Genomic DNA, 27,800 nt, shown 5'->3' on the forward strand with positions numbered 1-27,800 from the left:
TGGAATGTTTGAAAAACAAGTTTTAATTACTCCAAACTAAGTGTATGTAAACTTATGACTTCAACTGTATATTTTGGGGTTCACCTAATGTTGATGTTACTACTGTATTTTCACAAGTGAAACCATTACAGTCCCTGTCGAATATATTCTAATAATATGATAAAAACAGCAATGGGGTTCTAATGCTTCTTAATTTGTCTCAGATCAAATAGCAGTCAAAAGAAGCATGAATTATTTCTGGCTTGGGCTTTTCTCTGCTATGTCATTAAAACATATCTTCTTATCACCATACTTTATGTGGGGATAGTTTAAGATCTACCATGATATTAGCATTTTACACAGACCTTCCCTTCAGATGGAATTATTGCACTGCCAAATTCATTTAAAAACTGGTGAACCTCTCAAGACCACGAAGAACGTGAAGGCATTCAAATAGAAGGTGCACTATACTGTCATGCCATGACACAGGTCTGGCACCACAAGGAGGTTAAGTTGGGCATTGCCTCCTTGAATAGACTCTTGGATGTGATGGAGTTTTAATCAGTTGGCAACCCTATTTCACCTTTATTCCTGGCATGGCATGAGCCTGTACATGATTCATCCAAAAGTTCAGAAGAGAATCATGTGTTGATCAATTCAATTATTAACACAAGTAGGTAATACCAGCATTCCATCATGACAACATGACTCAGAGATAGCGATGAGGTGGGTTTGAAATGTCAATATGCTGAGTATACACAGACGTGTTGGAAGTGTTTAAGGTGCTGCTGACCTGACAGAAATAAGCTGATGATGAATGTGAACAATCATAGAATTAATAAGCAACCGTTTCTTTTCTCCTTTCACTCTCTCTCAAACAAAGAGAATAAATAAAAAAGTATATTGCTTCAGAAAAAAGCTTTTTCAAAATATTGTGAGACATTTCATTCACCACTGCTTGGGTTGTTTTAGACAGAGCATTACATAGTCAGTCATAGGTATATTATATATATACTGAGAGATGCTGTGAATCCAAGAAATAAATGATCAATGAGTCGTGACTGTGACAAATGCCTGTGACCACACAGTGGCGCTGGTTAATCTCCCCTATCCTCCAACCTACCAGCAAGGGCCACAATGCAATGCAAGTATTGATGTATTTTGCCTGGGGGAGGGGGAGGGGCTGAAAGATCAGACAGTCACAGTTAACATTAGGACCCAAGCCTCAGGATGTCACAGAGAGAGACAGAGAGATATAGAGAGAGAAAAAGAGAGAAGATATGCACAGAAATGTACACATCTCCCTCCGTCTCCCTTGTTCAGCACTGTCTGGTGTCGTAGGGTAAAGTTAGGGGATGGGGGGGCTTTAGATGGTTGGATGCCAGTCCACTCCTCCACTCAGCGGGGATCATTTGCTCTTCCCTGACGTGCTGGAGCCCCCTGCCCCCCCCTCTGCCCTCTCACCCCTCTCCGACGTGTCTGCTTTCTCTGAGCCTTCTCCCGTCTTCTTGGACCCCTCTCCCTTCTCAGACCTCTCTTTCTCTGACCTCTCCTCCTCCTCCACCTCTCCTCCCATCTCAGACCTCTCTGACCTGGCGTCTGCGTCGCCCTCTGACTTCTCCTTCCTCTCCGAGCGGTCGGGATCTGTGGACGAGGTGGTGGGCTTGTCCCACTTGGCGATCTCCTCATGTTCAGTTATACTGGTGGTGATGTTAGTGACCCAAGCCTTCAGGTCCTCCTGCAAAAGTGCACCCAGATACATGATATTGTCAGGGTTTCCACAAAACCAAGAAGCAGGACCAGTGAGTTAACCAATCAAATGGGTTTTTTAAAGCCCTTTTTTACATCAGCAGTTGTCACAAAGTGCTTTACGGTTACCTGGCCTAGACCCCAAAGAATAAGCAAAGCCAAGCGAAAGTACAGTGGTCAGGAAAAACTCCCTAGAAGGAAAGAACCTACTGTAGGAAGAAACCTAGAGAGGAACTCTGCTCTGAGGGGTGGCCTATCTAGCTCTCTAATGGGAACAAAACATTGATGTTAAGACATGAAATGAAACGGTCAATTTCATCACAGGCATTCTTACCTCATCCTTTGCATGGAAAATATAGTCATTGCCATCATTTTTCCTGTTGGAGAAGAAAGGAGAGAGACATTGTTACTGGAAGTACCAAGAGTATCCTCTGGTCACTCAAATGTTTTAAGGTGAAGAAAATTATTATATGCTAAAATAAGGAATAAGGTGGAGTAAAAAAATATCCTCTTCATCAAGCCATACTTGATAACGAAGACATTTTTCTTCTTCTTGTATCCTATGGTGCTATCACATATACAGACGCTCAGGTCGAGTGGGGTTTCTTCATTGTAAGGTGTGGTGGTGCTCTTGGCGTCCTTGTAGAAAGTGATCCCTCCCTTTGTCAACACGCAATACAAATTCACCCAGGACTTACTGCAAAACAAGAACAGCTTGTTGGGCAACAGCTTATGCACGTTTCTACTTTCTTCCAAAGTGAACTCATAGTGTGTCAATATGTGTGTCATAGTGTGTCAATGAAGTACTGTATATACACATATTCTGTAGTGATCTAGCTACATTAACCTTTTAACTTTTGTCTGCGTGGTGTGTGGTGTGTGTAACTGTGAGTAGGTGGACGCCCACCTGCTGGGACTCTTCTGGTGCCCCTCAAAGTCGTGTTTGCGGTACAGGAAGCCTTCATTATGGGCAGTGTGTGAGGGTGGCAGAAGTTGTGCCGGGCTCTGGGCCGGAGCCGAGCGAGAGCGTCGCTTCTCCTCAGGCTCTTTGGGGCGGGGTCTCCTGCGGGGTTTGGGGCGGTCTCGGGCTCGCGGGCGCTCGTAGGTCACGGGTGCTGAGAGGCTGCTGGTGGGGCGGTACATCTCCCCTCGAGCCTGGAACAGACAGGAGAGAGGTATGTCATTCAGAAATCCAAAAATCAGGCCTGTGTGGCCTAACAAACGATCTTCATTATACAAAAACAAAATACGAAATACTGTTAAATACTGTACATGTGAAATAACTTACTTGTGCTGCCTCTCTCTCCTGGGCCTGCTCCACAATCTCAGCCATGGTGGTGGCTCTCTTCTCTCTGCAATGACACAGTTTCTGCCATGAGTCACCCAAATGGGGAATATAATCAATACTCTACCTTCCAAATCAATGGTTTTGGATCATGGTGGACAGTGCTGACCAGACAAATTGTAATAACTGTTTTTGTAATGACCTTGTTAAATTTCCACAAACAAACAGCACTGTGAAGAACTGCTGAGGTTATGACCAGGCAGTCCTGGACTCACATTGAGCGCTTGTCGGAGCCTTCCTTGGCTGACTCCATGTCGCTGGAGTCGTCCTGCCTCGGTGTCCTCGCCTTCCCACTGCCCTCCTGCTCGCTGGACGACTGCCTCTCCAGACGCCGCCTATAGCGCTCCTGGCGCACAATCATTGGCAGCTCGTTGAGCCGCGCCTGAATCTCCTGTTCGCTGGAGGTCTGCCGTCCCAGCTTGTACTCCCTCTCCCGCCGCAGGTGGTCCATCTGGGGGTCGGAGCGGCTGCCGCGAGGGTCTCTCTGGAGCCTGCCGTGGAGGAGATCCAGGCCAGACTCTGGCCCGATCATGTCCACCATGGGGATGTCCCCAAACTGTTCCCTCTGCGCCCTGCTGGCCTCCAGGAGGGGGTTGACAGCTTTGTGCATGTGGTTGATCCTGGGCTGCATGCAGTCAGCTTTCAGATGCTGCCACGCATATGCCATTTTGGGGTCCATGACCCCACCACTTTGAGGCAGATAGCTAGAACTACCCATACCCCCAACACTTTGCGCAAGGTAGCCTGAACTACCCATACTCCCACTACCTTGGTGTTGTGCAAGGTAGCCAGTACTTCCCATACCCCCACTACTTTGATTTTTCCCAAGGTAGCCTGAGCTACCAATCCCAACACTGTTTTGATTTTGTGCAAGGTAGCCTGAGCTACCCATACCACCACTACTTTGATTTTGCGGCAAGTAGCCTGAACTACCTATACCCCCACTACTTTGATTTTGCGGCAGGTAGCCTGAACTACACATACCCCCACTACTTTGATTTTGCGGCAGGTAGCCTGGACTACCCATACCCCCACTACTTTGATTTTGTGGCAGGTAGCCTGGACTACCCATACTCCCACTACTTAGATTTTGCGGCAAGTAGCCTGGACTACCCATACTCCCACTGCTTTGATTTTGAGGTAGGTAGCCTGGACCACACATACCCCCACTACTTTGGTTTTGAGGTAGGTAGCCTGGACTAACCATACCCCCACTGTTTTGATGGTTCAGTCCAAGGTAGCCAGAACTATCCACTGGCGGGGAGCCAGTCTGATGGTTCCCTCCAAGGTAACTAGAGCTGCTGTCCACTCCTCCACTGCCCGGATGGTTCAGTCCAGGGTAGTTGGAACTCTCCAATCCCCCGCTGCTGCTCTGATTGTCCAGTCCATGGTAACCAGAGCCATTTATGACTGGAGCGTAGCTGGCTATGGTAGAACCCAGCCTTTGGGCTGCAGAGGAGGCAGAGGCAGACGCAGACATCTCCAGACTGGTCTGCTTGGGCCTGGGCTCAATATGCACCTGGACCGTCTGTCTCAGCAGAGTTGAGGTAGCAAGAGGAATGGTCGGAGTGAGACAGGATGATGGGAACATCCTCCGACTGGAGAGTGGCATTGGGGAAGGCTTGCTGCTCTGTTCTTCTCTCAGCTTCTCTGCCTGAGAGGAGAGATTTAAGTGAACTGCAACCTCAAATGTAATAGTAAAACAACTAGCAAGTTTACTGCACATATACTGCAAAGACTTGTCTTATAAATTATTGAATCAAATATCTAATTAAACCCTTGTTTAACAAAATCCTAATGGATATGTTAGACAACAGACATAAGTAAATACTTAAGTAGACTGTCTGTATCTATCTAAAGAAAGGCTTACATTGGAGAGCTGTCTCAGTGAGCTGAAGCGCTCCTTCCAGGTGGCTGCAGCATTGCGGAAGGCCTCGTGGCGGAGGATGAGTTGCTCCACCTCATCAGTCTGGACCTGGGCGTCTCCTCCAGCCCCCCCAGCCACCCTAGAAGAGGAGCTGGGGCTAATCAGGGGCTCCTTGGCCTTCAGCCAGGCCTCCGCCTTCACCGTCTCCTGGGCATACTGGAACTGATCCTTCTCTGAAGGAAAGAAGACGAGATAGGCATGCCTCACCCCATATTCCTTATTATAACAAAGTCTTTGAACATTCACGAACCTCATATACTGTACACATTTATGCTGCATGGGCATGAATGGGTCTTCCATTGACATAAATTAATGATTTACATGAAAGTCTGAGTTTGGCGTGGTTATCTCAACTCTGAATCGGCTAGGTCTTGTGTTGATGTTGTATCAGATGTATTTGATGGCTGTACTGTTCTGTAAAGTGTAACCTACACACTTATAAAATATGTTTCTTCAGGTCCCCTGTGGGACAGTTGAGCTAATGTAGGCTAATGCAATTAGCTGAGGTTGTAAGTAACAAGAACATTTCCCAGGACATAGACATATCTGATATAACTCCACTGTCCAATTTACAGTAGCTATTATAGTGAAATAATACCATGCTATTGTTTGAGGAGAGTGCACAGTTTTGAACATGAAAAGTTATTAATAAACACATTAGGCACATTTGGGCAGTCTTGATACAACATTTTGAACAGAAATGCAATGGTTCATTGAATCAGTCTAAAACTTTGCACATACACTGCTAAATTGCACCTGGGCTGGAATAATACATTATGGCCTTTGGCTTGTATTTCAAAGATAATGGTACAAAAAAATACAAAAATATTGTTGGTTTTTTCTTTGGATTATCTTTTACAATATCTATTGTGTTATATTCTCCTACATTCCTGTCACATTTTCACAACCTTCAAAGTGTTTCTTTTCAAATGGTACCAAGAAAATGCATATCCTTGCTTCAGGGCCTGAGCTTACAGGCAGTTAGATTTGGGCTTGTTATTTTAGGCGAAATTTTAAATAATAAAAAAAAGGGCCGGATCTATTTTGATGGTTCTATTTTGAACCATAATGACTCATCTTTTAGGGATAATTAAAATGTAGGGGCGGTGGCTCATTTGAATATTTTGGTGCTTTGTTTGCGCTAAGCTCTTTCTGTGCAACCATGAGTGAGAACGTCATTCCAGTTTATCTAATCTGTTGTGTTATGTCATGTTTTACGTCAATGCTTGTTAAATATGACTATGGCCAGTTATGGTGTCTTGTGACTAAATCAGTGGTTCCTAATTCTTTCCTTAGGGTCCCCCAGCTGTTCTATAGCTAGCAAATGTGATTCAACTTGTTAATTAACTCAATAATAAACACCAAGGGAATAGCACTGCTATTTGCAGAGTTAGCTCCAGGTAAATGCACTGGTTATTTGTAGAACCTTAGGAAATGACCTTATGAGCATGGTTCTTTATAGAAACTTCAAAAAATGGTTCTATATAGCACCAAAAAGGGTCCATTATGGTAACAAGCCAAATAACCCTTATTTGGTACTATATATAACTATTTATTTTAGTGTGTAGTCTAGTCACGTTTAAACTATTGTTGAAGCCCACACACACAAACATAAATATTCATAGTGAAAGCCATATTGTTCACAAAAACTGTGTAGTGTGAAGATGCCTGCTCTGAGGCACAATCTAAAACCAGTACTCTCAAGCACAAGCCCTTCCATCCTTCCATATAAAGAATTCTGCAGTGCTGCCTGAAAGCTGTTTGTGCTCCCTCCACGGCACCTGCCAGTGTAGTGAGTCACTCACTGCGCTGTAGCTTCTCCTGCTGTTTGTCCCATCTCTCAGAGAGATCCTTCTGCTTAGCCAGGAGAGCATCCAACTTCTCCTTTATCTGTGTCAAGAGGGAGAGAGAGACGGTTGGGGAGCGTTCAAGATCACAACAAATGGAATGCAACGACAATATATTAAAACATTTGAAGTCAGTCTTGACAGGGAATTATATTCATCATCATGTGAGGTTTGAGTGATACACCTCCATTGAAGACAAACCTACACAATATTCATTGCTCTTTTTAGTTATTCATTTTTTGCAGTTTTGCAGCAGGTTTTAACTAACACAGCATGAGTGAATTGTGGTTTTGCTGCACAAAGTGTGATGTGAAGTGTGGTTTTGCTGCCTAACCAGCTTGCACATTCGGTTCCTTGGAAGTTGTGGGAACGTATGATTTTAGTTTCACATTAGTTGTGGGAACGAAGCCATAAGTTTCCAGACCGGTAAAACAGAATGCTTTTTAAACATTCTGAGAACAGAAGTGAACGTTTTGCCTGTTCTGGGAACATTTATGTTTAGGTTGCAGGGAGGTTCTGAAAATGTTTTACTTTGGTTCCTTAAGTTTTCCTGGGAGGTTATATTAACGCTTTGAGAACGTTATTCGGAGTGTTTTTAATAACTTCCTTAAAACGTTCACTGAATGTTTCAAGAAGACTTTTAATAACACTGCTAGCTTATTTTGGGTTAACATTTTTGAACTCCAAGCACAGATAAGACACATGGAAATTAATTTACTTATCCTTTAACCATGCGAACACATTTATTTTTTATTGTTCCACGGCATCAAGTGAGATTCAAACCAATAATCTTCTGTTCTCTATCCATGGAATTAGTTCATTGCGCCACCAGGATAGAGCTAGCATAACATGTTTTTTGTTGTTGTTATTGTTGTTGTGTTTTACACCTTTTTTTCTCACAACTTTCATGATACACATTTGCGATCCAATTACTCCCCTAACCCGGACAACGCTGGGCCAAGTGTGCGCCGCCCTATTTGACTCCCGGTCATGGCCGGTTGTGACACAGCCTGGGATGCACAGCGATGTAGTGCCTTAGGCTACTGCGCCACTTGGAAGGCTGTGCAATGTTTGTTTTTTTACGTCTACTCAAACAGGGTGCAGCCAACACACCTGAACACACTTAATAAAGATGCACTATGGGAGAAATCCGAAAAGTTACACATTACAGCTTTAACATGACATGAGTTTTATCGATGCTTAAAACAGAATGTATATGTTTTTATCTAACATTCTTAGAACTTCATCTGAGCATTACTAACATTTTCTTGTGGTTTTTATGTCAAGTTTTCTTAACGTTCTTGGGACAATTTGAGAACATGACTTTAATTAAAATCATGAGGAAACCGGTAGGAAACGTTATGCTGAAGTACTGAAATTCCCACAAAAGAAAGTTGTTCTCTGAACTATTTGAGAACATTCCCAATGTCAAACCAGTTGGAGAACGTTCCATTCCCAAACTGTAAATTAAATGTAACCATGTTTGAACTTTTAGGAAATATTCTGTTAAAATAATGAAATACCAAGAAAAAAATGTTTTTGTGAAGTTCCTTAAATGTGCTGAGAATGTTCCAAAGCCAAGCAACTATCCTGCACCATTCCCTGAAAGTTGTGGGATGGTTGTATGCAACAAAAAAACAGGACAACCACGCTGTCACCAAGCTCTAGGAAACATATGGTTCTTAGAACATTTTGTGCTAGGTGGGTACAGTGCGTAATGAGGTTTTGATACATAAAGTGTGATGTGAAGTGTGGTTTGGATCCATACAGTGTGATGTGTGGTTTTGCTGCATACAGATTCAGTGTAATGTGGTTTTGCTGTATACTTATGTAGGTGAGGTTATATGTGATGCTGACCTCCTCGGAGGCTGGGTTGCCTGCGGCCAGCAGGATCTTTCCTAGCTCCACACATTGCTGTATTGTCTTCCTACGGCCATCCATCTTGGCTTTCAGCTCACCATGCTGTTTCATCATCACCTCTGCAGAAGACGAGTCCCTGGCGGAAGCCACCCCATAGGACAGCGTCAGACAGGAGGAAAGCACAAAATGCAAATGTCAGAAAAGAAGAGTGAAGAGAGGGACCTATTACCATTTTCCCTATATTATACTTTCCAGTATGGTTCTAGCAACTGTATTGTAGATACATACTGTAACCAGGCCTGCAAAGTACAGGTCGGCTCAGCTCAACTAGTGTGAAAAGAGTATGTGTGAAATGTTAGCCAGGTGCTTGACTAGTGAGTTCTGACAAACCAGCTAAAGAAAGTAGAGTTAAGTACGTGATGCATCCTTAAATATAAATGAGGACTACTTAAATACTGTAAACAAAAACAACATCTATTTCCCTCATTTCCCACAACCAAATTAAACTGAATGGCAGATATTAAAAGAAATTAGGTCAAGGTGACAAAGCATTTTATTTTTAAACAAAGTACAGCTTTATTGCATAACATGAATGGGTCTATCTACAGTATGTGCAAGCCAAGAAGGTATTAGCTCAACTAAGGGTGCCTGAAAAGGTTACTAAAATAGAAGATAACATACATATACTGAACAAAATATATAAAAAGAAACATGTAAAGTGTTTCATGAGCTGAAATAAAAGATGCCAGAAATGTACCATATGAACAAAAAGCTTATTTTTGTGCACAAATGTGTTTATGTCCCTGTTAGTGAGCATTTCTCCTTTGCCAAGATAATCCATCCACCTGACAGCTGTGGCATATCAAGAAGCTGATTAAACAGCATGATCATTACAGAAGTGCACCATGTGCTGGGGACAATAAAAGTCCACTCTAAAATGTACAGTTTTATCACACAACACAATGCCAGAGATGTCTCAAGTTTTGAGGGAGCGTGCAATTGGCATCTGACTGCAGGAATGTCCACCAGAGCTGTGCCAGATAATTTCACGTCCATTTCTCTACTATAAGCCGCCTCAAATGTAATTTTTGAGAATTTGGCAGTACGTCCAACTGGCCTCCCTAACACAGTCCATGTGTAACCACACCAGCCCAGGACCTCCACATCCGGCTTCCTCACCTGCGGGATGGTCTGAGACCAGCCACCCGGAGAGCTGAGGAGTATACCTGTCTGTAATAAAGCCCTTTGCGGGGAAAAACTAATTCTGATTGGCTGGGCCTAGCTCCCCAGTAGTTGGGCCTGGCTCCAAAGTGGGTGGGCCTATGCCCTCCTAGGCACAACCATGGCTGCGCCCAAGCCTATTCATGTGAAATCCATAGATTAGTGCCTAATTATTTTTTTTCAATTGACTGATTTCCTTATATGAACTGTAACTCGCTGAAATTGTTGCATGTTGCTTTTATATTTTTGTTTAGTATATACATTACAGATGCATTTCCTTTTTATCCTTAAACTAAGAAGAGCCGATTTATCAAGTCAAGTATCAGAGTTATGAGATTATCAAAATGGCTGACAATTAGCATTTAGTTCAGGTTAGGAGACTTTCCATTACTTACCTGGGGTCGTCCCCTCCAATCTGTCCCATGATGCCCTCCATCCACATGAGCTGCTCGCGCACCACCGAGAAGAACTGCACCTTGTCTGTCACCGAGGTGACCTGCACACGACTGGCCTCACAGGAAACCAGTAACTCCTTCCATGCTGACATCACTTCCTGCTCTTTGCTCATGATGGCCTCAGCCTTCTCTCCGGCATAGATGGTCCTCAGCTGGGCCGCATTTTCCTGCAGCTGCCTTACCTGGAATACAACATAGGACATGCCTCTGTCATTTCAAATCATCAACTAATCATGGTTGGTCTTCAGTTTAGAATACAACCAGGTTAATCAGGTGTGCTAGCTAGGGTTGTGGCAAAAGTATGACTCCAGTCATACGGTACACAATATCTTTCATCTTTGCCACTGTGTCCATATTGGTATTCTATTTACTGCGCTATGTATCTTGGGGTTAACATCTTTAACATCCTCATGCCCTCCAGGAGCATTACTTATTTGAGTGAATGGTGTTAGAGGAGAGCCAAAGTGCATTGACGGTCCTCTAAGGTCAGAGGGGGACATTTCACCAAATCACCTCGTCTACACTCACTTGTGGACCCCAGGAAGAGTAGCTGCTGCTATCACAACAGCTAATAGTGATCCTAATCAAATACCAATACCTGTGAGACGAGCAGCTGGAGGGCGTGCTCGAAGGAGAGCATGAGCCTCTGCAGGGTGGCAGGGTTGGCGATGCTGGCTTGGCACGCCCTCACCTCTGGCAACTGCCTCATCTTCCCCGCAGTCTGAGCCAAGACCTGCAGCACAGCACAACACAGGACAGACACAAATACAACACCCGGGATATTCACAAATCTTCACAAGTGTCTACACTGTCTACCAGCACCTCCAACCACTATGATGTTTGATGTAATCTAATATAAATCCAGCCGAACCGTACTAGTGTTTCTCCCACCAATGTGCAGGAAGGTCAGGTCTCCCAGCCTAGCTATGTTTCCCTCTGCTTATTTAAAATAATCTTGGGGAACCTAGAAAATAATCTTGGAGAAACACTGAGCTGTACCTCTTTGCAGTCGGTGAAGAACTTGTGCAGCTGGTGTGATGCTGCCAGCATCTGTCTTCGGGTCTCCATGAGCTCCAGTAGGTCAGCCCATGACTCGTTCAGTCCATCCTTCCACTCAGCTATGGTGGCCGCGTCCGTGTGGCCACAGTCTATCATCTCATTCACCATCTTATTCACCTGCTCCATCCTCTGCTGGCCTGTGCTGTTGGTCTCTGAGCAGAACTTGGTGAATTTTTCCTGTAGCATCTGTGAGAGAGAGAGGCCAGAATAAGCTTGGGACCAGAGTTATAGAGGTCAGGTATCGTATTTCACATTTCCATTTCATTTGTCATTTCTATTGCACTTTATTTTGTATCATTCAGTTGTGTTTTCATGGTGCATTTTGCTGAAACACTCAAATACTCACAACAATTATGTTTACTGAATAAACACATGACAATGTAATTCGCCAGGGACTGATTGTGACCATCCATCGTCAATTGATTGATTGATTAATTGCCTGATTGATTGATAGACTGACCGTGACATGCTCCAGGTCTTGACCCAGCTCAGTGGAGCTGGCAACGGCCTCCCTCTCAGTGATCCACTTCTCTAACTCCTCCACCTCTCTGTTGAGCTGGTACATCCAGTACTGCTGCTCCAGCTTGGTTTTCCTGTGCTCCACCATGTCCTTCAGAGACACATACAGACGGTCTATGTGGGACTGCTGCTTGGTGATCCCCTCACTGTCAAAGAGAGAGAGGGGGGATATTGAGAGGGAAACTGACACAGTAGACAGTAAAATAACGGATCATTCACTGAAATGTAGTAGCCGATACAAACTGAGGCCGTTTTATTTTCTGTGTGGTCTATGGTAAAATTCCACCAGTGAATTAGCTGTTGTTTGTGGGTATGAGTTGGAGTATCATTGAAGGATGTGTTTAGATGTAGTTTGAGCCTGGGTGTGACTGTCAGTGTGTCTGCCCGTGCCTATCTGGGTGCCCCAGCTCCAGCTGTCGCTGACACTGCTGGGAGAGCATGCCCACTGTCTCAGCGTAGTTCTCCACTGTCGCCTCCAAGGCCAGGTGCTCCTTCAGCAGCTGCAGGGTGCTCTCCTCGTCCTACACAACAGTGACCTCATATTAGGGACAAAATCCAAACATTCAACCAGACATGTACATTTTTTGTAAAAAAAAAAAACAGGCACATTAGGCAAATCATGGTAAAGTTCCTCCGGGAGCACTGTGGACTACTAACCAACGGGCCAGTCTCATACCCACCCTGCCAGTTCAATCTCATGATACCATGCCTCCCATGCGTACCGTGCCCTTCTCCTCATTGATGAGGTGCAGTTTCTGGCCTGCCAGCCAGGACTCCACCTTGGCTGCCTCGCTGTAGTACTGCTGGGCCAGCAGCACCACATCCAGCATCACAGACCTCCTCTCCGCCTCCAGCCTCAGCACCTCCCACACCTGACGCACATGCCCCGCTCCCTCACGCACAAAGTCAACCTCAGGGGTCCGCAGAGAGGCGATGATCCCCGCCCGGTCCAACACCTCTTCCACCCGTGCTTGGCGCCCCTGCAGATCCCTCTGCAGTGTCTGACGGGCCAATAAGAACCAGGGGTCATGTTTAGCTGGGTAAAAATGCCTCAAAACAGAGTGAAATTGGGAGGCATTATCTGAATTTGTCCAATAAGAGCTCACATTTTCGCTTTCCTTTCTAAAAATGTGTGGCGGTGTGTCCTGTTGTGTGGGGACTGTAGTTAGGTCTGAGATGAGCAGGGATAGTCATTGAGTTTATACTGTGCTATGAAGAGATAGTGTTGTGTGCTCATATAGAGGTCATCTGTCTCTCACCTGGTTGATCTTGACATGCTGCTGAACACTCTGCAGGTTGTTGCCGTAATCCTTAGAGGAGGCCAGAGGAAGCCGCTCCTGGATCCACAGCTATAACAAATCAGCAAATTGTGGTCAGAGACCGTCTGTACATACCTATCTCAGTGAGAGGAGACCCTGATGGTTTTATGCGAGACATCGTCAACCTTTGACCACAGAATCATAATAACTATTTTGAAAAGCATATTAGAGACCTTAAGAGGCTATAGGACAGAAAATAACAGAATAGATGGAGAGAGGGAGCGAGGGAAAGATGCCACGGAGAGAGGGAAGTATATTTTGCATGTGGTGGCGTCACCGGCTGGAGCGCCCTTATGTACAGTACCAGTCAAACGTTTAGACACACCTACTCATTCAAGGGTTTTTCTTTATTTTTTACATTGTAGAATAATAGTGAAGACATCAAAACTATGAAATAACACATATGGAATCATGTAGTAACCAAAAAAGTGTTGAACAAATCAAAATATATTTTATATTTGAGATTCTTCAAAGTAGCCATCCTTTGCCTTGATGACAGCTTTGCACACTCTTGGCATTCTCTCAACCAGCTTCACCTGGAAGGCTTTTCCAACAGTCTTGAAGGAGTTCCCACATATGCTGGGCACTTGTTGGCTGCTTTTCCTTCACTCTTTGGTCAAACTCATCCCAAACCATCTCAATTGGGTTGAGATGAGCTGTTCTTGCCATAATATGGACTGGATCTTTTACCACATTGGGCTATCTTCTGTATACCACCCCTGCCTTGTCACAACACAACTGATTGGCTCAAACACATTTAGAAGGAAATCAATTCCACAAATGAACTTTTAACAAGACACACCTGTTAATTGAAATGTATTCCAGGTGACTACCTCATGAAGATGGTTGAGAGAATGCCAAGAGTGTGCAAAGCTGTCATCAAGGCAAAGGGTGGCTATTTTGAAGAATCTCAAACAGAAAATATGTTATGATTTTTTTAACACATTTTTGGTTACTACATGATTCCATATGTGTTATTTCATAGTTTTGATGTCTTCACTATTATTCTACAATGTAGAAAATAGTTTTTAAAAAATAAAGAAAAACCCTTGAATGAGTAGGTGTGTCCAAACTTTTGACTCGTACGGAATGCATTTAAAAAATAGTCAAATAACTTAAATCAAATCAATCAACATAGGGAAAGAAAGGCTAGAGGCACCAGGGAGTAATGAAGTGTGTCAGTCACTCACTATCTCTTCCTCCAGGTCCTGAGCGACCTGGTGCATCTCTTTGGAGGCCAGCAGGATGCGTCGTCTCTCCTTCAGGGGCTCGATGAGACGCACGATGCGGGTCTCCACTACGGCTGGCTGCTCGCCCCCTTCTCCCTCGCCACCCTTCACCAGGCTGCCTCGCTGGGGGAGGCACACCCCCTGGAGGGACCCTAGTTCCCCTACATCCTTGTACAAGTTCCCCATCTGAGACTGAGGGAGGCCAGCCAGGGGGAAAGAGGAGGTCACGTTAGGAATAGATGATGAGTGTGCCCAAACACACAGCACATGTGCTTGAACAGCACTTTGAGCTATTTTCTTGTGTGTGTTGTGCTTCAATGTAATGCATTCTAATGGATTAGCTGGCTTTAAGAACAAACTATGCCGTGCATTCTTTCATGTCGACAACCAGCCTAGTGTCTGATGGCAGGGAACTTGGCATGTAAAAGTCAACAACAACGGCTTCTATAGCATTAACAGACATTTGGATTGGAAATATTACATGAATTAATATAAAATGAGTTCAAATGTGTTGTCACAAAAAAACTGCCATAGCAAAAATCCTGAAAAGCAACCTATAACAGTAAATAGACACCTGAAATTTCTGCAGCTGCTCGTTGAAGGTGGGTAGGTGATGAGCCTGCTCCAGCTGGGGGGGCTGTTTCTCCAGGCCAGAGAGCTGGTGGTCCAGGTCTGAGTAGCTCTTCACCACCGGCTCTGGCTTGTTGTTCTCAAACAGAGCCCGGGCCTTGGCCTTGGTGGTGCTCTCCAGGTCCGTCCAGCACTCCCTGATCTCCTCCAGCTTCTGCTGCACCACCGAACGCAGCTCCGGCTTCTCATCGATCAGCTCCTGGCCCTCCTGAAGGCACATAGAGGGGAAGAGGAGAGAGAACAGTGGTTACATATATACCCTACCAAAGTTATTTTCTTAGTTTAGCTTATCCAAAGTATGGCCACTTACATGGCCAACAATTCATTTAATTTGTATATAGTTAAATATAAGTTGAGGAAGTTCAGGTGACATGCTGTATTATCATATACCATTGTCGTAACTGTAAAGCTGCTCTGCTGCTGATACTGTGATAAACTCAAACTCTTACATTAAATCAAGCAATGAACAGTTATATTTCTCAACTGAGAGATGTAATGCTTCCCTCCAACATGTACACTAGTATAATGTCAGCTTTCCCTTGGAGGGATGTTACTCACTAGCTGTGCTGATTGTTTCCTCATTCAGTACAGTGTGCTGAAAAAGCTCTCAAATACAGGCTACACAATCTCCATACAATATTACTATTTTGTGCATAATGCCAGAAATGATTAAACCCAGGCCAAATAAGATCAGTTCTTACTAACAAAGCAAAGTGTGCAATGTGCAAGATGACTGCAGCAGATTGAAGCATAGACAATGTTTCATGTCTCTCTGCCTATGCATAAGTGACTTGACCGTCCGTCATATCAAACTAATGTTTGTCATGGCCATTTCATTTGTTTTACTTAACCTTCATTTAACTAGGCTTGTCAGTTAAGAACAAATTCTTATTTTACAATGACGGCCTACCCCGGCCAAACCCTCCCCTAACCCGGACGACACTGGGCCAATTGTGCGTCGCCCTATGGGACTCCCGATCATGGCCGGTTGTGATTCAGCCAGGGCTTGAACCAGGGTCTGTAGTGAAACCTTTAGCACTGAGATGAAGTGCCTTAGACCGCTGCGTCACTCGGGAGCAGAGGTTGCACAAAGCTAGGACAATTTTTGCAATCAGGCTGATTTCAGGTTGCTTTCACATGAATTCCATGGAAATCATCTGTGTCTACACACAAGTCTACAGTGCCTCAATAAATGGCTAGGGGTCCCAGAGATCCAAAGCATCATCTTTTGAAGACACCACAGAAAACCTCAGCACTGTCTCTGTTTAAAGGTCATGACTCCTAACTAAAAGGTTGTTTCGGGAAAGGAAGACAAACACCCTTTAATTGACCACCAATGTTGTGTCCCCAAATGTCCCATAATCTTTTGTTCAAACTCTGGGCTATAACAAGTGTGTGGTTCATTTCTGATCTTCGTCTCTGAATCCATGTTAACTCATGAGCAAAGCCACAATAGCCCTGGCAATGCCAAAAGGCTGGTGCCTTGAATGGCTTTAACGCGCACAGAGACAGGTGTATAACAAAACCTAGCCCCGGGCTGACCTAAAAAAAAGAATGCATGGAAAGCCCTAATACACCCCTGGTCTGTCTGTCTAAGCACAACAGTTCCCTGCATTCACTCGAGGGTTTCTTCTTCTAAATCTTGGGCTTTGTGCATGATGTGAGCTGTACGAGGAGATAGATGTGGAGAGAGATCAAAGCTTTTCCTGTGTGTGTGTGTGTGTGTGTGTGTGTGTGTGTGTGTGTGTGTGTGTGTGTGTGTGTGTGTGTGTGTGTCTGTGTCTGTCTGTCTGTCTGTGTCTGTCTGTCTGTCTGTCTGTCTGTCTGTCTGTCTGTCTGTCTGTCTGTCTGTCTGTCTGTCTGTCTGTCTGTCTGTCTGTCTGTCTGTCTGTCTGTCTGTCTGTCTGTCTGTCTGTCTGTCTGTCTGTCTGTCTGTCTGTCTGTCTGTCTGTCTGTCTGTCTGTCTGTCTGTCTGTCTGTCTGTCTGTCTGTCTGTCTGTCTGTCTGTCTGTCTGTCTGTCTGTCTGTCTGTCTGTCTGTCTGTCTGTCTGTCTGTCTGTCTGTCTGTCTGTCTGTCTGTCTGTCTGTCTGTCTGTCTGTCTGTGTGTGTATATATATATATATATATATATATATATATATACACACACACACACACATCATATATATATGAGGCTCTCTGTGGCTCCACTCCAGCTCTCCTGAAATAGATTCTGCATTGCACAGTCTCCTCCCATGCTCCGACTGAGAGGAACAGGAGGTGTTTCCTATGACAAGCGTTCATATCAGACGTTTCCTCATCATCTATAGTATCAAGGACCACTGAATGTCAGTCAGCCGTATGGAGCCAGAGGAAATTGTGCAGTAAAAATGACATACAGTCCTGTACTGTATACACACGTAGTAGATCTTCATAACCATAAGTGCAGTAGAGACCTGCTTAGTGCAATGTTAGTTTTCAAGAAGAGAAGCCTGAATAGAATTGGTCCTTTATTCTAAATACCCTGCTAAATTAGAATAACGGGTGTGGCTATCAACTATACCTTGCAGGGACATACATAATAACCCAGAATATAACATATTTCATTCTGTAAATATTGCTGTATGTTTCTCTCCTATATCTTTCTCAGAGATAGCTGGACCTATCCTTTGGCTTTCATAATGCAGTGCTGCATTCCTCCTCTTGGCACCGTCTCTATGCTTAACTGCTGCCAGCGCTCTATCCCTCGCTCTCTCTCTCCCTCTCCCTCCCTCTCTCTCTCTTTTTCTCTGCCACTCTCTCCTCCTCGCATAATGCAGAGCCAGCAGAAAGCAGGCTAGATCTCTCTCCTCTCCCTTGGCTTCACTGACACACAGGGAGAGAGAAGGAAGAAGAGAAATCAGTGTGGGCGGAGGAGAGGAGATGGAGAGGAGAAAGGAGAAAGGAGGACAGAGAGAAAGAAGAAAAGAGGAGAGGGAGGTATGAGTGAGAGGAGAAAGAGGAAGAGAAAAGGAGAGGGGGGATGTGCAGGGCACACACACCTATGTAAATACATTGTATACTGAGAAGCACAATAACAAACGCATACGCACACATATTCATAAAATACACAGACATAAAATACTGTACAAACATTCATGCACTATACAGTGCATTCGGAAAGTATTCAGACCACTGGACTTTTTCAACATTTTGTTACGTAACAGCCTTATTCTAAAATGGATTAAATTTTTTCTTTCCCCTCATCAATCTACACACAATACCCCACAATGACAAAGCAAAAACAGGTTTTTAGAAATTTTTGCAAATGTACACAATCTCCCCCCCTGAAAAATTGCATTTACATAAGTATTCAGACCCTTTACTCAGTACTTTGTTGAAGCACCTTTGGAAGCGATTACAGCCTCGAGTCTTCTTGGGTATGATGCTACAAGCTTGGCAAATCTGTATTTGGGGAATTTCTCCCATTCTTCTCTGCAGATCCTCTCAAGCTCTGTCAGGTTGGATGGGGAGCGTAGCTGCACAGCTATTTTCAGGTCTCTTCAGAGATGTTCGATCGGATTCAAGTCCGGGCTCTGGCTTGGCCACTCAAGGACATTCACAGACTTGTCCCGAAGCCACTCCTATGTTGTCTTGGCTGTGTGCTTAGGGTCGTTGTCCTGTTGGAAGGTGAACCTTTGCCCCAGTCTGAGGTCCTGAGTGCTCTGGAGCAGGTTTTCATCAAGGATCTCTTTGTACTTAACTCTGTTCATCTTTCCCTCGATCCCGACTAGTAGCCCAGTCCCTGAAAAACATCCACACAGCATAATGCTGCCGCCACCATGCTTCACCGTAGGAATGGTGTCAGGTTTCATCCAGAAGTGATGCTTGGCATTCAAGCCAAAAATTTCAATCTTGGTTTCATCAGACCAGTGAATCTTGCTTCTCGCGGTCTGAGAGTCCTTTAGGTGCCTTTTGGCAAACTCCAAGCGGTCTGTAATTTGCCTTTTACTGAGGAGTAGCATCTGTCTGGCCACTCTACCATAAAGGCCTGATTGGTGGAGTGCTGCAGAGATGGCTGTCCTTCTGGAAGGTTCTCCGATCTCTACAGAGGAACTCTGGAGCTCTGTCAGAGTGGCCATCAGGTTTTTGGTCACGTTCCTGACCAAGGCTCTTCTCCCCCGATTGCTCTGTATAGCCATGCGGCCACCTCAAGGAAGAGTCTTGGCAGTTCCAAACTACTTCAATTTAAGAATGATGGAGGCCACTATGTTCTTGGGGACCTTAAATGCTGCAGAAATGTTTTAGTACCCTTCCCCAGATCTATGGAGTATTGTGTGTAGACTGCTGAGGACTTTTTGTTGTTTAATCCATTTTAAAGTAAGACAGTAACGTAACAAAATGTGGAAAAAGTCAAGGGGTCTGAATACTTTCATAATGCACCGTACGTGTAGCCTATGAAAATCAATAGGCACTCACACTCTCTCAAACATGGCATTCACATGGATACACACACTCGTGCGTGCACACACATACAGACACACACCCACAATGCCATCAGAGGCCTGGTTTGAATCATTTGCTGTTAATTACTCTATTGGCAGGTATATTGTGATGCTAAACTAATCCATGACATCACCATAACAATACTTTACATACAGCTAGCTAGGTGCAGCTACATGGTTTCTCAAGTGGGTGTGCAGATAGATTCTAGCTACTACTCTGGGCAACCAAAACAACGTGTAACTGACGCAGTTCTAGATTCTGACTAAAAGGCTAGTGCATGGTTCATTTTTTGCTCGCAAAACCAACACCTTAAAAACAGCAAAAACAGACCTCAACTATTATATGTTCACCAGACCGAATCCAAGGACCAACTGGATGTGATGTGATCCTGTCGTATGCTTTTGTTTGACAGTATCAAGTGTTCCAGAGGGATAGGTGTTTTTGTGTTTACACAGTGTTTTTCTATGTTTACAGAGCATTTGACATTGGCAAAGCATTGTCACAAGGTCAGCCTTAAGTAAACCCCAGAGTCCTCTCTTTGTTACAGACAAGCATCCCCACGGGACTGAAGAGGCCTCTACTGAGACAGCCCCAATTCAGAGCTCTGAGCTCAGGCCCAGTCCCAGCTCAGAGCTCCAAACTGGGACTCAGGCCCATCTGCTGAGTAAGTACTGAGGGAGAGCAGAGGAATTGGCCCGGGGCGGGAATCCTTCCAAAAGGACAGAGAGTTCTCAAATCGCAGCAGAACGCAGCATAATCTTTTCTCCCCGGTCTCTCAGGTAACGAGAGAGGGAGAGGAGGAAGGATAGGTGGGGGCCGATTAAGTGATGTTCTCGAGAGTAGCAAGACACGAGGGTCTCTGAAACACATCTTGCGTGGGGCTAGCATAGACATAGAGCCCTTGAGAAACCTAGTCAGCCTTGTGGAGACAGTCACCACAGACAGAACAGACATCTTCTGTGTCCATTCTTTTAATATACTTTTTTACTGTATCTATCTGGTATCTGGTATGAAAGGTTATATAAATACGCTGATGATTCTGAAGCAGAGCAGGTATCCTTTTTCATTCCGTTTTCACTTTGAGCTAGCTGTCATTCTAGCTCAAGAGAGGGCCTCTCTGTGACACCAGTAGACATTTCACAGCCATTTGTAGATGTACTGCATGTACATAATGAACAATGCATACTTAATTGTAAGATGCTTTTATCCAAGATACTATATCTATCACAGGTATTAAATGTATGTCACTAACATCGAATACTGATTATGACTGAGCTATTTTATGCATGTACATATTATACTGTATCTACTCTACCAACAGACACAACAGCACCATGTACATCCTCACTCCTAAAAATCAACCATTTGAGAACCAGCTCCAATCCTTACTCTACAAGGCAAATAGGTTTGTCTGTTCTCCAAATATATGTATATCTAAACGTTCCATGACCTTGTGTCCTACTGAACATGGCCCTGGTCTTTCCAAAGATTTCTCAGTGTTGGAGAGATCGCGATTTACCAATGTTTGGTACTGCTGCTCTCTGACTACTTTTATTATTAGTTGGATTGATCAGTTATTTCATGCACTTATTATAATATAATCCAATTTCATTTTACAGCCACATCAAGAATAAACAAAGACATATGCTTATAAAAAGGCCTACTACCTGGACCCTCTAGAAAACCCATTTGCCTTTGACTGCAGGGCAGAACATTGAGCATCATTGAGCAGCATCAGGCTCATGAAGGGGGGCATACTATTGCATCATACACTGCATGACACATTTCATGCATGGACAAGCAAGATGGCCATGTGAGCATTCAGATACGTATGGTATGGTGAGAGGCTCTCAAATCCTCAATAAGACATTCATTCATCACCTCACGTTTAATCTCTGCTATAACATATAACCTCTCAGTAATAATATATATTTAATATATATATAATATATATATATAATTATATATAATATATATAATATATCATTTTGATTTACACTACCGGTCAAAAGTTTTAGAACACCTACTCATTCAATCTTATAATAATAGTGAAGACATCAAAACTATGAAATAACACATGGAATCATCTAGTAACCAAAAAAGTGTTAAACAAATTAAAATATATTTTATATTTGAGATTCTTCAAATAGCCACCCTTTGCCTTGATGACAGCTTTGCACACTCTTGGCATCCTCTCAACCAAGCTTCACCTGGAATGCTTTTCCAACAGTCTTGAATGAGTTCCCACATATGCTGAGCACTTGTTGGCTGCTTTTCCTTCACTCTGTGGTCCGACTCATCCCAAACCATTGGGGGATTGTGGAGGCCAGGTCATCTGATGCAGCACTCCATCAGTCTCCTTCTTGGTAAAATAGCCCTTACACAGTCTGGAGGTGTGTGTTGGGTCATTGTCCTGTTGAAAAACAAATCAGAGTCGCACTAAGCCCAAACCAGATGGGATGGCGTATTGCTGCAGAATGCTGTGGTAGCCATGCTGGTTAAGTGTGCCTTGAATTCTAAAAATATCACAGACAGTGTCACCAGCAAAGCACCCCCACACCATAACACCTCCTCCTCCATGCTTCACGGTGGGAAATACACATGCGGAGATCATCAGTTCACCCACACCGCATCTCACAAAGACGCAGTGGTTGGAACCAAAAACTGGACTCCAGACCAAAGGACAAATTTCCACCCGTCTAATGTCCATTGCTCATGTTTCTTGGCCCAAGCAAGCTCCTCTTATTATTGGTGTCCTTTAGTGGCGGTTTCTTTACAGCAATTCGACCATGAAGGCCTGATTCACACAGTCTCCTCTGAACAGTTGTTGAGATGTGTCTGTTACTTGAACTCTGTGAAGCATTTATTTGGGCTGCAATCTGAGGAGCAGTTAACTCTAATGAACTTTTCCTCTGCAGCAGAGGTAACTCTGGGTCTTCCTTTCCTGTGGCGGTCCTCATGAGAGCCAGTTTCATCATAGTGCTTGATGGTTTTTGCGACTGCACTTGAAGAAATGTTCAAAGTTCTTGACATTTTCTGTATTGACTGACCTTCATGTCTTAAAGTAATGATGGACTGTCGTTTCTCTTAGCACATTTGAGCTGTTCTTGCCATAATATGGACTTGGTCTTTTACCAAATAGGGCTATGTTCTGTATACCAGCTCTACCTTGTCACAACACAACAGATTGGCTCAAACGCATTAAGAAGTAAAGAAATTCCACAAATTAACTTCTAAGAAGGCACACCTGTTTATTGAAATGCATTCCAGGTGACTCCCTCATGAAACTGGTTGAGAGAATGCCAAGCATGTGCAAAGCTGTCATCAAGGCAAATTGTGGCTGTTTGAAGAATCTCAAATATAAAATATATTTTTATTTGTTTAACACTTTTTTGGTTATTACATGATTCTATATCTGTTATTTCATAGTTTTGATGTCTTCAACATTATTCTACAATGTAGAAAATAGTCAAAATAAAGACAAACCCTTGAATGAGTCGGTATTCTAAAACTTTTGACTGGTAGTGTATATAACATTTGTTATCAATATTCCCTTTTGATATAAAACTTCTGCATTGGGATATATATCAACAAAGCCATTTTCATAAATTAGAGGTGTTTCAGTTTATCATGCCATAATACTCTATGAAATGTGAGAGCAAAAAGATCAATTGAAATGAAATCCATTGAAATGACAATCGTGAAGGTATTCCAACTGAGGTTAAAGTCACGTTCTTGCAGGAAAGCACAGGACATTGCAAAAAAAGGTAAGAGTGCTCGGAAATGCATGAAAATAGCATTCACTTTGATACAATTTTAAGGCTAAGACATCCAGCAGACATTTAAGGCTTTCAAAATGGTGTTATCCACAATAATTAGTTTGCTAGTTAGCTAGGTCCTATGTTGATTTCACATCCAATCTATTTTTATTTCGTTTTTTTATTTTACCTTTATTTTAGCAAGGAGTCACCATTGAGACAAGCGTCTCTTTTTAAAGGGAGCCCTGAATATACAATTTCATGGAACAAAAAAATTGAATACAATATAAAACAAGTAAAATACAGCACGACACAAATTGCATTGACAAACATTGGAATCTCCAGAGTTAACCAACCCTATGAACGAGTTTGATAACTTGTCATTTTAAATCTTAATAGTGAAGTTAGATAAGTCGGAAGCTTGTGGAGCAGGGCTTTGTAAACAAAAAGAGCGTAATGATGTGCTCTACGTGACTTCAAAGAGGTCCAACCAACCTTTTGGTAAAGAATACAGTGATGAGTAATAAAACTGTCTCCTGTGATAAAACAAAGGGCACTATGAGAAACGGCATCCAGGGGTTTAAGAGTAGAGGCAGTTGCATTTGATAAATAGTATCACCCTCATCAAGAACAGGTAGATAGGTTCACTGCACAATCTGCTTCCTGCTGACTAGAGAGAGACTGTTTTGTAAAAAAAAAAGGCCCACTTTAAATCTTAGTTTCTTAACAAGCTCATCCGTATGTTTTTTTAAACAATAAGTCATTGTCAATCCAAATACCAAGTTATTTTGTATGCAGTGACTTGTTCGATTACATTTATCTCTTGATTTGCCTAAATAAACAATAGTGGTCAAGAGAGCATTCAAAAGGGCATGTGGGCTAGATAAGCTAATTCTCACAGTATAGCCTGGCCCTAAATGTAATTACTTGGGGTGAAGACTTTTACAAAATAAATGTTTCTACATACAGTACACCTTTTCCTGGAATGGGTAGACTTATTCTAAATCGAGCCTAGTCCCTGTAGATCTGAAAGGATTGTGTATGGCAATATTATGTCAATTGCCTCACCTGGCCTTCTGATTGGCTGAGTGCCTTAGGTTTATGGGCTAGGGGTTGATGTGGAATTCCGAGTCAAATCAACTAATTAAAACGTGGAGCACCCACATGAGCCTCCCACCAGGCTTCTCTGCAGCAGTGTGGTTGAAGAACACTTGGATCGGGGTCAGTAGGGCACACAGTAACACCAAGGCTGGTTCTTATTGGACAAGTTCAAGCAGTACCTCCCACTTTTGAAAATATTCTCTCTATTGAACCCAACCCAGGTATGGGTTGTCTTCACTGATAAAACAGCACCAGAGAACTGGGATGTCAGCATTTACTGTAGGCCTCTCTAGTTACCATACAAACAATTGCATGTTGGACAGTACTACGCTATTAATACAGGCTTGTTGGGATATTCATAAAATAAGGCCATGAATGGATTGTATGTTGACAATAGCACACAGGTTTGATAGATTGCCCACTAACTGTCATGATGTTCACGTTTCTTACAATTATTGATAATACATGTTTTGAGGAAGAAGCACACTGGTAAAATATAATCCAATGTTAGTATGTAGCTATAGCATGGGCAGATGAAAAGGCAATGGGAAAAATACATTGCCCAGGGTTTACTGCTTCAGTTATGCAGAAAGCATAACAACAATGCTTCCACATGTATAACCTTGAACTTGAAATTCAGGATGTCCTTAAGAGAAGCATATAACAATATTTGCCTACAGTTTACTCATGGCTGCGTAATCAAAACGGAGTAATGACAACCCCCCCCAATATTCCTAGTGTGTCTTGCCGCCGTGACCATCCCTTTTACACACACACATACACACACACACACTATCCTCCCCAAGCACAAACCCTCTCTCAATCATGTGCTCACACTACCCTCCCCCTGCACCTTCCACTCACCTGATCTGGCTGACCTTCCCCCACCTCCCTTTCCCCTCTCCATTCACCTGTTCTCTCTGACTTCCCCCTGCCACCCTCTCCATTCACCTGTTCTCTCTGACTTACACCACCACCCTCTCCATTCACCTGGTCTCTCTGACCTCCCCCACCAGCCTCTCCACTCACCTGCTCTCACTGACTTCCCCCACCACCCTCTCCAATCACCTGCTCTCTCTGACCTCCCCCACCAGCCTCTCCACTCACCTGCTCTCACTGACTTCCCCCACCAGCCTCTCCACTCACCTGCTCTCTCTGACCTCCTCCCCCACCACCCTCTCCCCTGCACTCTCCAATCACCTGCTCTCTCTGACCTCCCCCACCACCCTCTCCCCTCCCCTCTCCATCCACCTGCTCTCTCTGACCTCCCCCACCACCCTCTCCCCTCCCCTTTCCACTCACCTGCTCTATCTTGGCCAGCCATTCTTTGTTGCGGGCCAGCTCGGCCATGAAGGCCTGGTGCTTCAGCCACTTCCTGTGAAGCTTCTGGGCCTCATCCCGCGCCGTGTCTCGTCCCGCACCCATAAGCATCTTTTCCTTTACCTGCTGTCCCCAATCACTCAGCTAGGGGAGACAAAAATAGCCACCATCAGGGGCCCGAGCCTGAGCCAGCCCCTCTTCCTCTCTTCTCTCCTCCTTTCCCACAGGACGTCCTGCCTATCTGCGTGGCTCCTCTACGCCAGAGACACCCACTCCACTCTGTAGGGTCCCGGGTACCTTCACTGTCACAACCCACCCCAATCCAGCCCCTCCAGACGCCCTTTCTGGAGAAAAAAAATAAAGATAAGCACCTCAGCAGCAGCAGTAATGGTAGCTCAAGCCCTTCTGATTTGCTCGCCCCTGGGTCCTCATGCCATACTACTTCACGGCTCCTGCAGTCCTTCCTGGTGCTGCAGTGCCTGCTAGCCGGTCTCAGTGAAGGCAAAAACAACCAAGCAAATACAGGAAAAGAGCCAACAACCCAACAGAGCCGACAAAGAGCGTCACAAACATCCAACACTCCTTTTTCGTTTTTTGGGGGATGTTTTTTCGTTCCTTGTCTCCTGAGCTCGATTAGAATCCAGTCGTTAATGAAGGTGATGATGATCTAGCATAACCAGCACGACTCCATCAGACAGGACAAACCTGAGGGTCCTGTGATCAGCGTTGGCAATCTCGTACGGTCCGTGGTCCTGCCTAATGTTGCCGTAGTTGGGAGGAGGAAGAGGAGGATGAAGATGTGGAATGGGAGGAGCAGAGTGAATGGAGATGGATGCAGAGGCAGTGCAGTCAGAGGGGGGCAGATAACATAAGCTGTCCACTCTTGAAATGCACCGTTGCCACTGCTGCAGAGTAGAGATGTAGCTACTGTACGTACGGGGGTTGGGTTGTGTAAGACACTGCTACATTATATCCTCTTCCTAGTTCTCCTTCCTCAAGTCTCCACACAGATCAGACGTGGCTGGTGCATACTGCTGCAGTCCCTGCCTCTCAGCTACGCTCCGCTGTGTGAGAACGTGTGTGTGTGTGTGTGTGTGTGTGTGTGGTGTGTGTGTGTGCACGTATGTGTGCAATCACAACCAGCACTGCAGTGCCGGGGAAGAGGGAGGGAGGGAGGGAGGGAGGGGGAGGGAGGGAGGGAGGGAGGGAGGGAGGGAGGGAGGGAGGGAGGGAGGGAGGGAGGGAGGGAGGGAGGGAGGGAGGAGGGAGGGAGGGAGGGAGCGAGGGAGGGAGGGAGGGAGGGAGGGAGGGAGGGAGGGAAAGCAAGGAGAAATGGAGAGGTAGAGAGATATAGCGGGAGAGGGAGAGATAGAACAAAGCAAGATATATTGAGCTATTGGAAAAGAGAAAGAGAGAGAGAGAGAGGAGAAGGAAAGAGAGAAAACGAGAGAGAGCCTGCGTCATCCTTTAGTGTCACCAGGGACATTTTTCTGCACTAGAAATGACTGCACTCAGAGCAAAGCAGAGCGGGAGCAGGAGGTTTAAGAGGGAGGGGGAGGTGTTGTCATTTGGAAACAGCTGAATGAGAGGGGAGGAGGATGCAGGAACACATGGCCCACAGTGCAGCTGGCTGCTTCGGATGCCGTTCACTCTCACCCATTTAAAGGGACCAGCATGTATTTGGTTCACCAGCAGCAAATAGGGCTACCTCATTGGGTAGCTACAGTAACACAATTTCAGGGGTTAGAAGTGGAAGACTTTATAGCACAGACATAACCTGTAAGCAATTCTAGACCTCTGAAATAAATGTTTTAATCCATGAATATTTGTTCCACATAAATCAGAAACAGTGATATTGACAATGAACATTCAATGACAGTTTATGTCATGTATATGGATTAGGTATGAGTAAATATACTTGAATAACAATTGAACATGCTGCTGAACGTATAGTAAGATAAAGACTATACACAAGGAATGATCAAATGTTACTCTTGTAGAGAGTACATAAGAAACA

At 44.3% G+C, this 27,800-nt stretch overlaps 1 protein-coding gene across 1 annotated transcript; it reads right to left on the reverse strand.

Annotated features, from left to right (window-relative positions):
* LOC112245086 (spectrin beta chain, non-erythrocytic 4) lies at positions 1-26,885 on the reverse strand. The gene is made up of 19 exons (XM_024413031.2): positions 25,766-26,885; positions 15,084-15,347; positions 14,471-14,701; positions 13,221-13,310; positions 12,684-12,962; positions 12,352-12,482; positions 11,903-12,107; positions 11,383-11,628; positions 10,982-11,116; positions 10,324-10,565; positions 8,705-8,843; positions 6,806-6,890; positions 4,944-5,173; positions 3,289-4,727; positions 3,017-3,080; positions 2,636-2,883; positions 2,255-2,425; positions 2,063-2,105; positions 1-1,717 (listed from the first exon to the last, which is right to left on the reverse strand). Exons 1-19 carry the CDS (start codon positions 25,892-25,894, stop codon positions 1,388-1,390), a joined length of 4,701 nt encoding a protein of 1,566 aa, XP_024268799.2. The 5' UTR covers positions 25,895-26,885; the 3' UTR covers positions 1-1,387.
* Between the last annotated feature and the right edge of the window lie 915 nt (positions 26,886-27,800).

The sequence above is a fragment of the Oncorhynchus tshawytscha genome, linkage group LG30, assembly GCF_018296145.1.
Source record: "Oncorhynchus tshawytscha isolate Ot180627B linkage group LG30, Otsh_v2.0, whole genome shotgun sequence".
NCBI lineage: Eukaryota > Metazoa > Chordata > Actinopteri > Salmoniformes > Salmonidae > Oncorhynchus > Oncorhynchus tshawytscha.

Coding starts and splice junctions, on each gene's coding strand:
- LOC112245086 (XM_024413031.2), bottom strand. CDS start 25,894: ATGCTTATGGGTGCGGGACGAGACACGGCGCGGGATGAGGCCCAGAAG. Junction 14,702..15,083: donor AGCAGCTGCAGAAATTTCAG/GTGTCTATTTAC, acceptor GGCCTCCCTCAG/TCTCAGATGGGGAACTTGTA. Junction 2,106..2,254: donor AAAAATGTCTTCGTTATCAA/GTATGGCTTGAT, acceptor CTTCTCCAACAG/GAAAAATGATGGCAATGACT.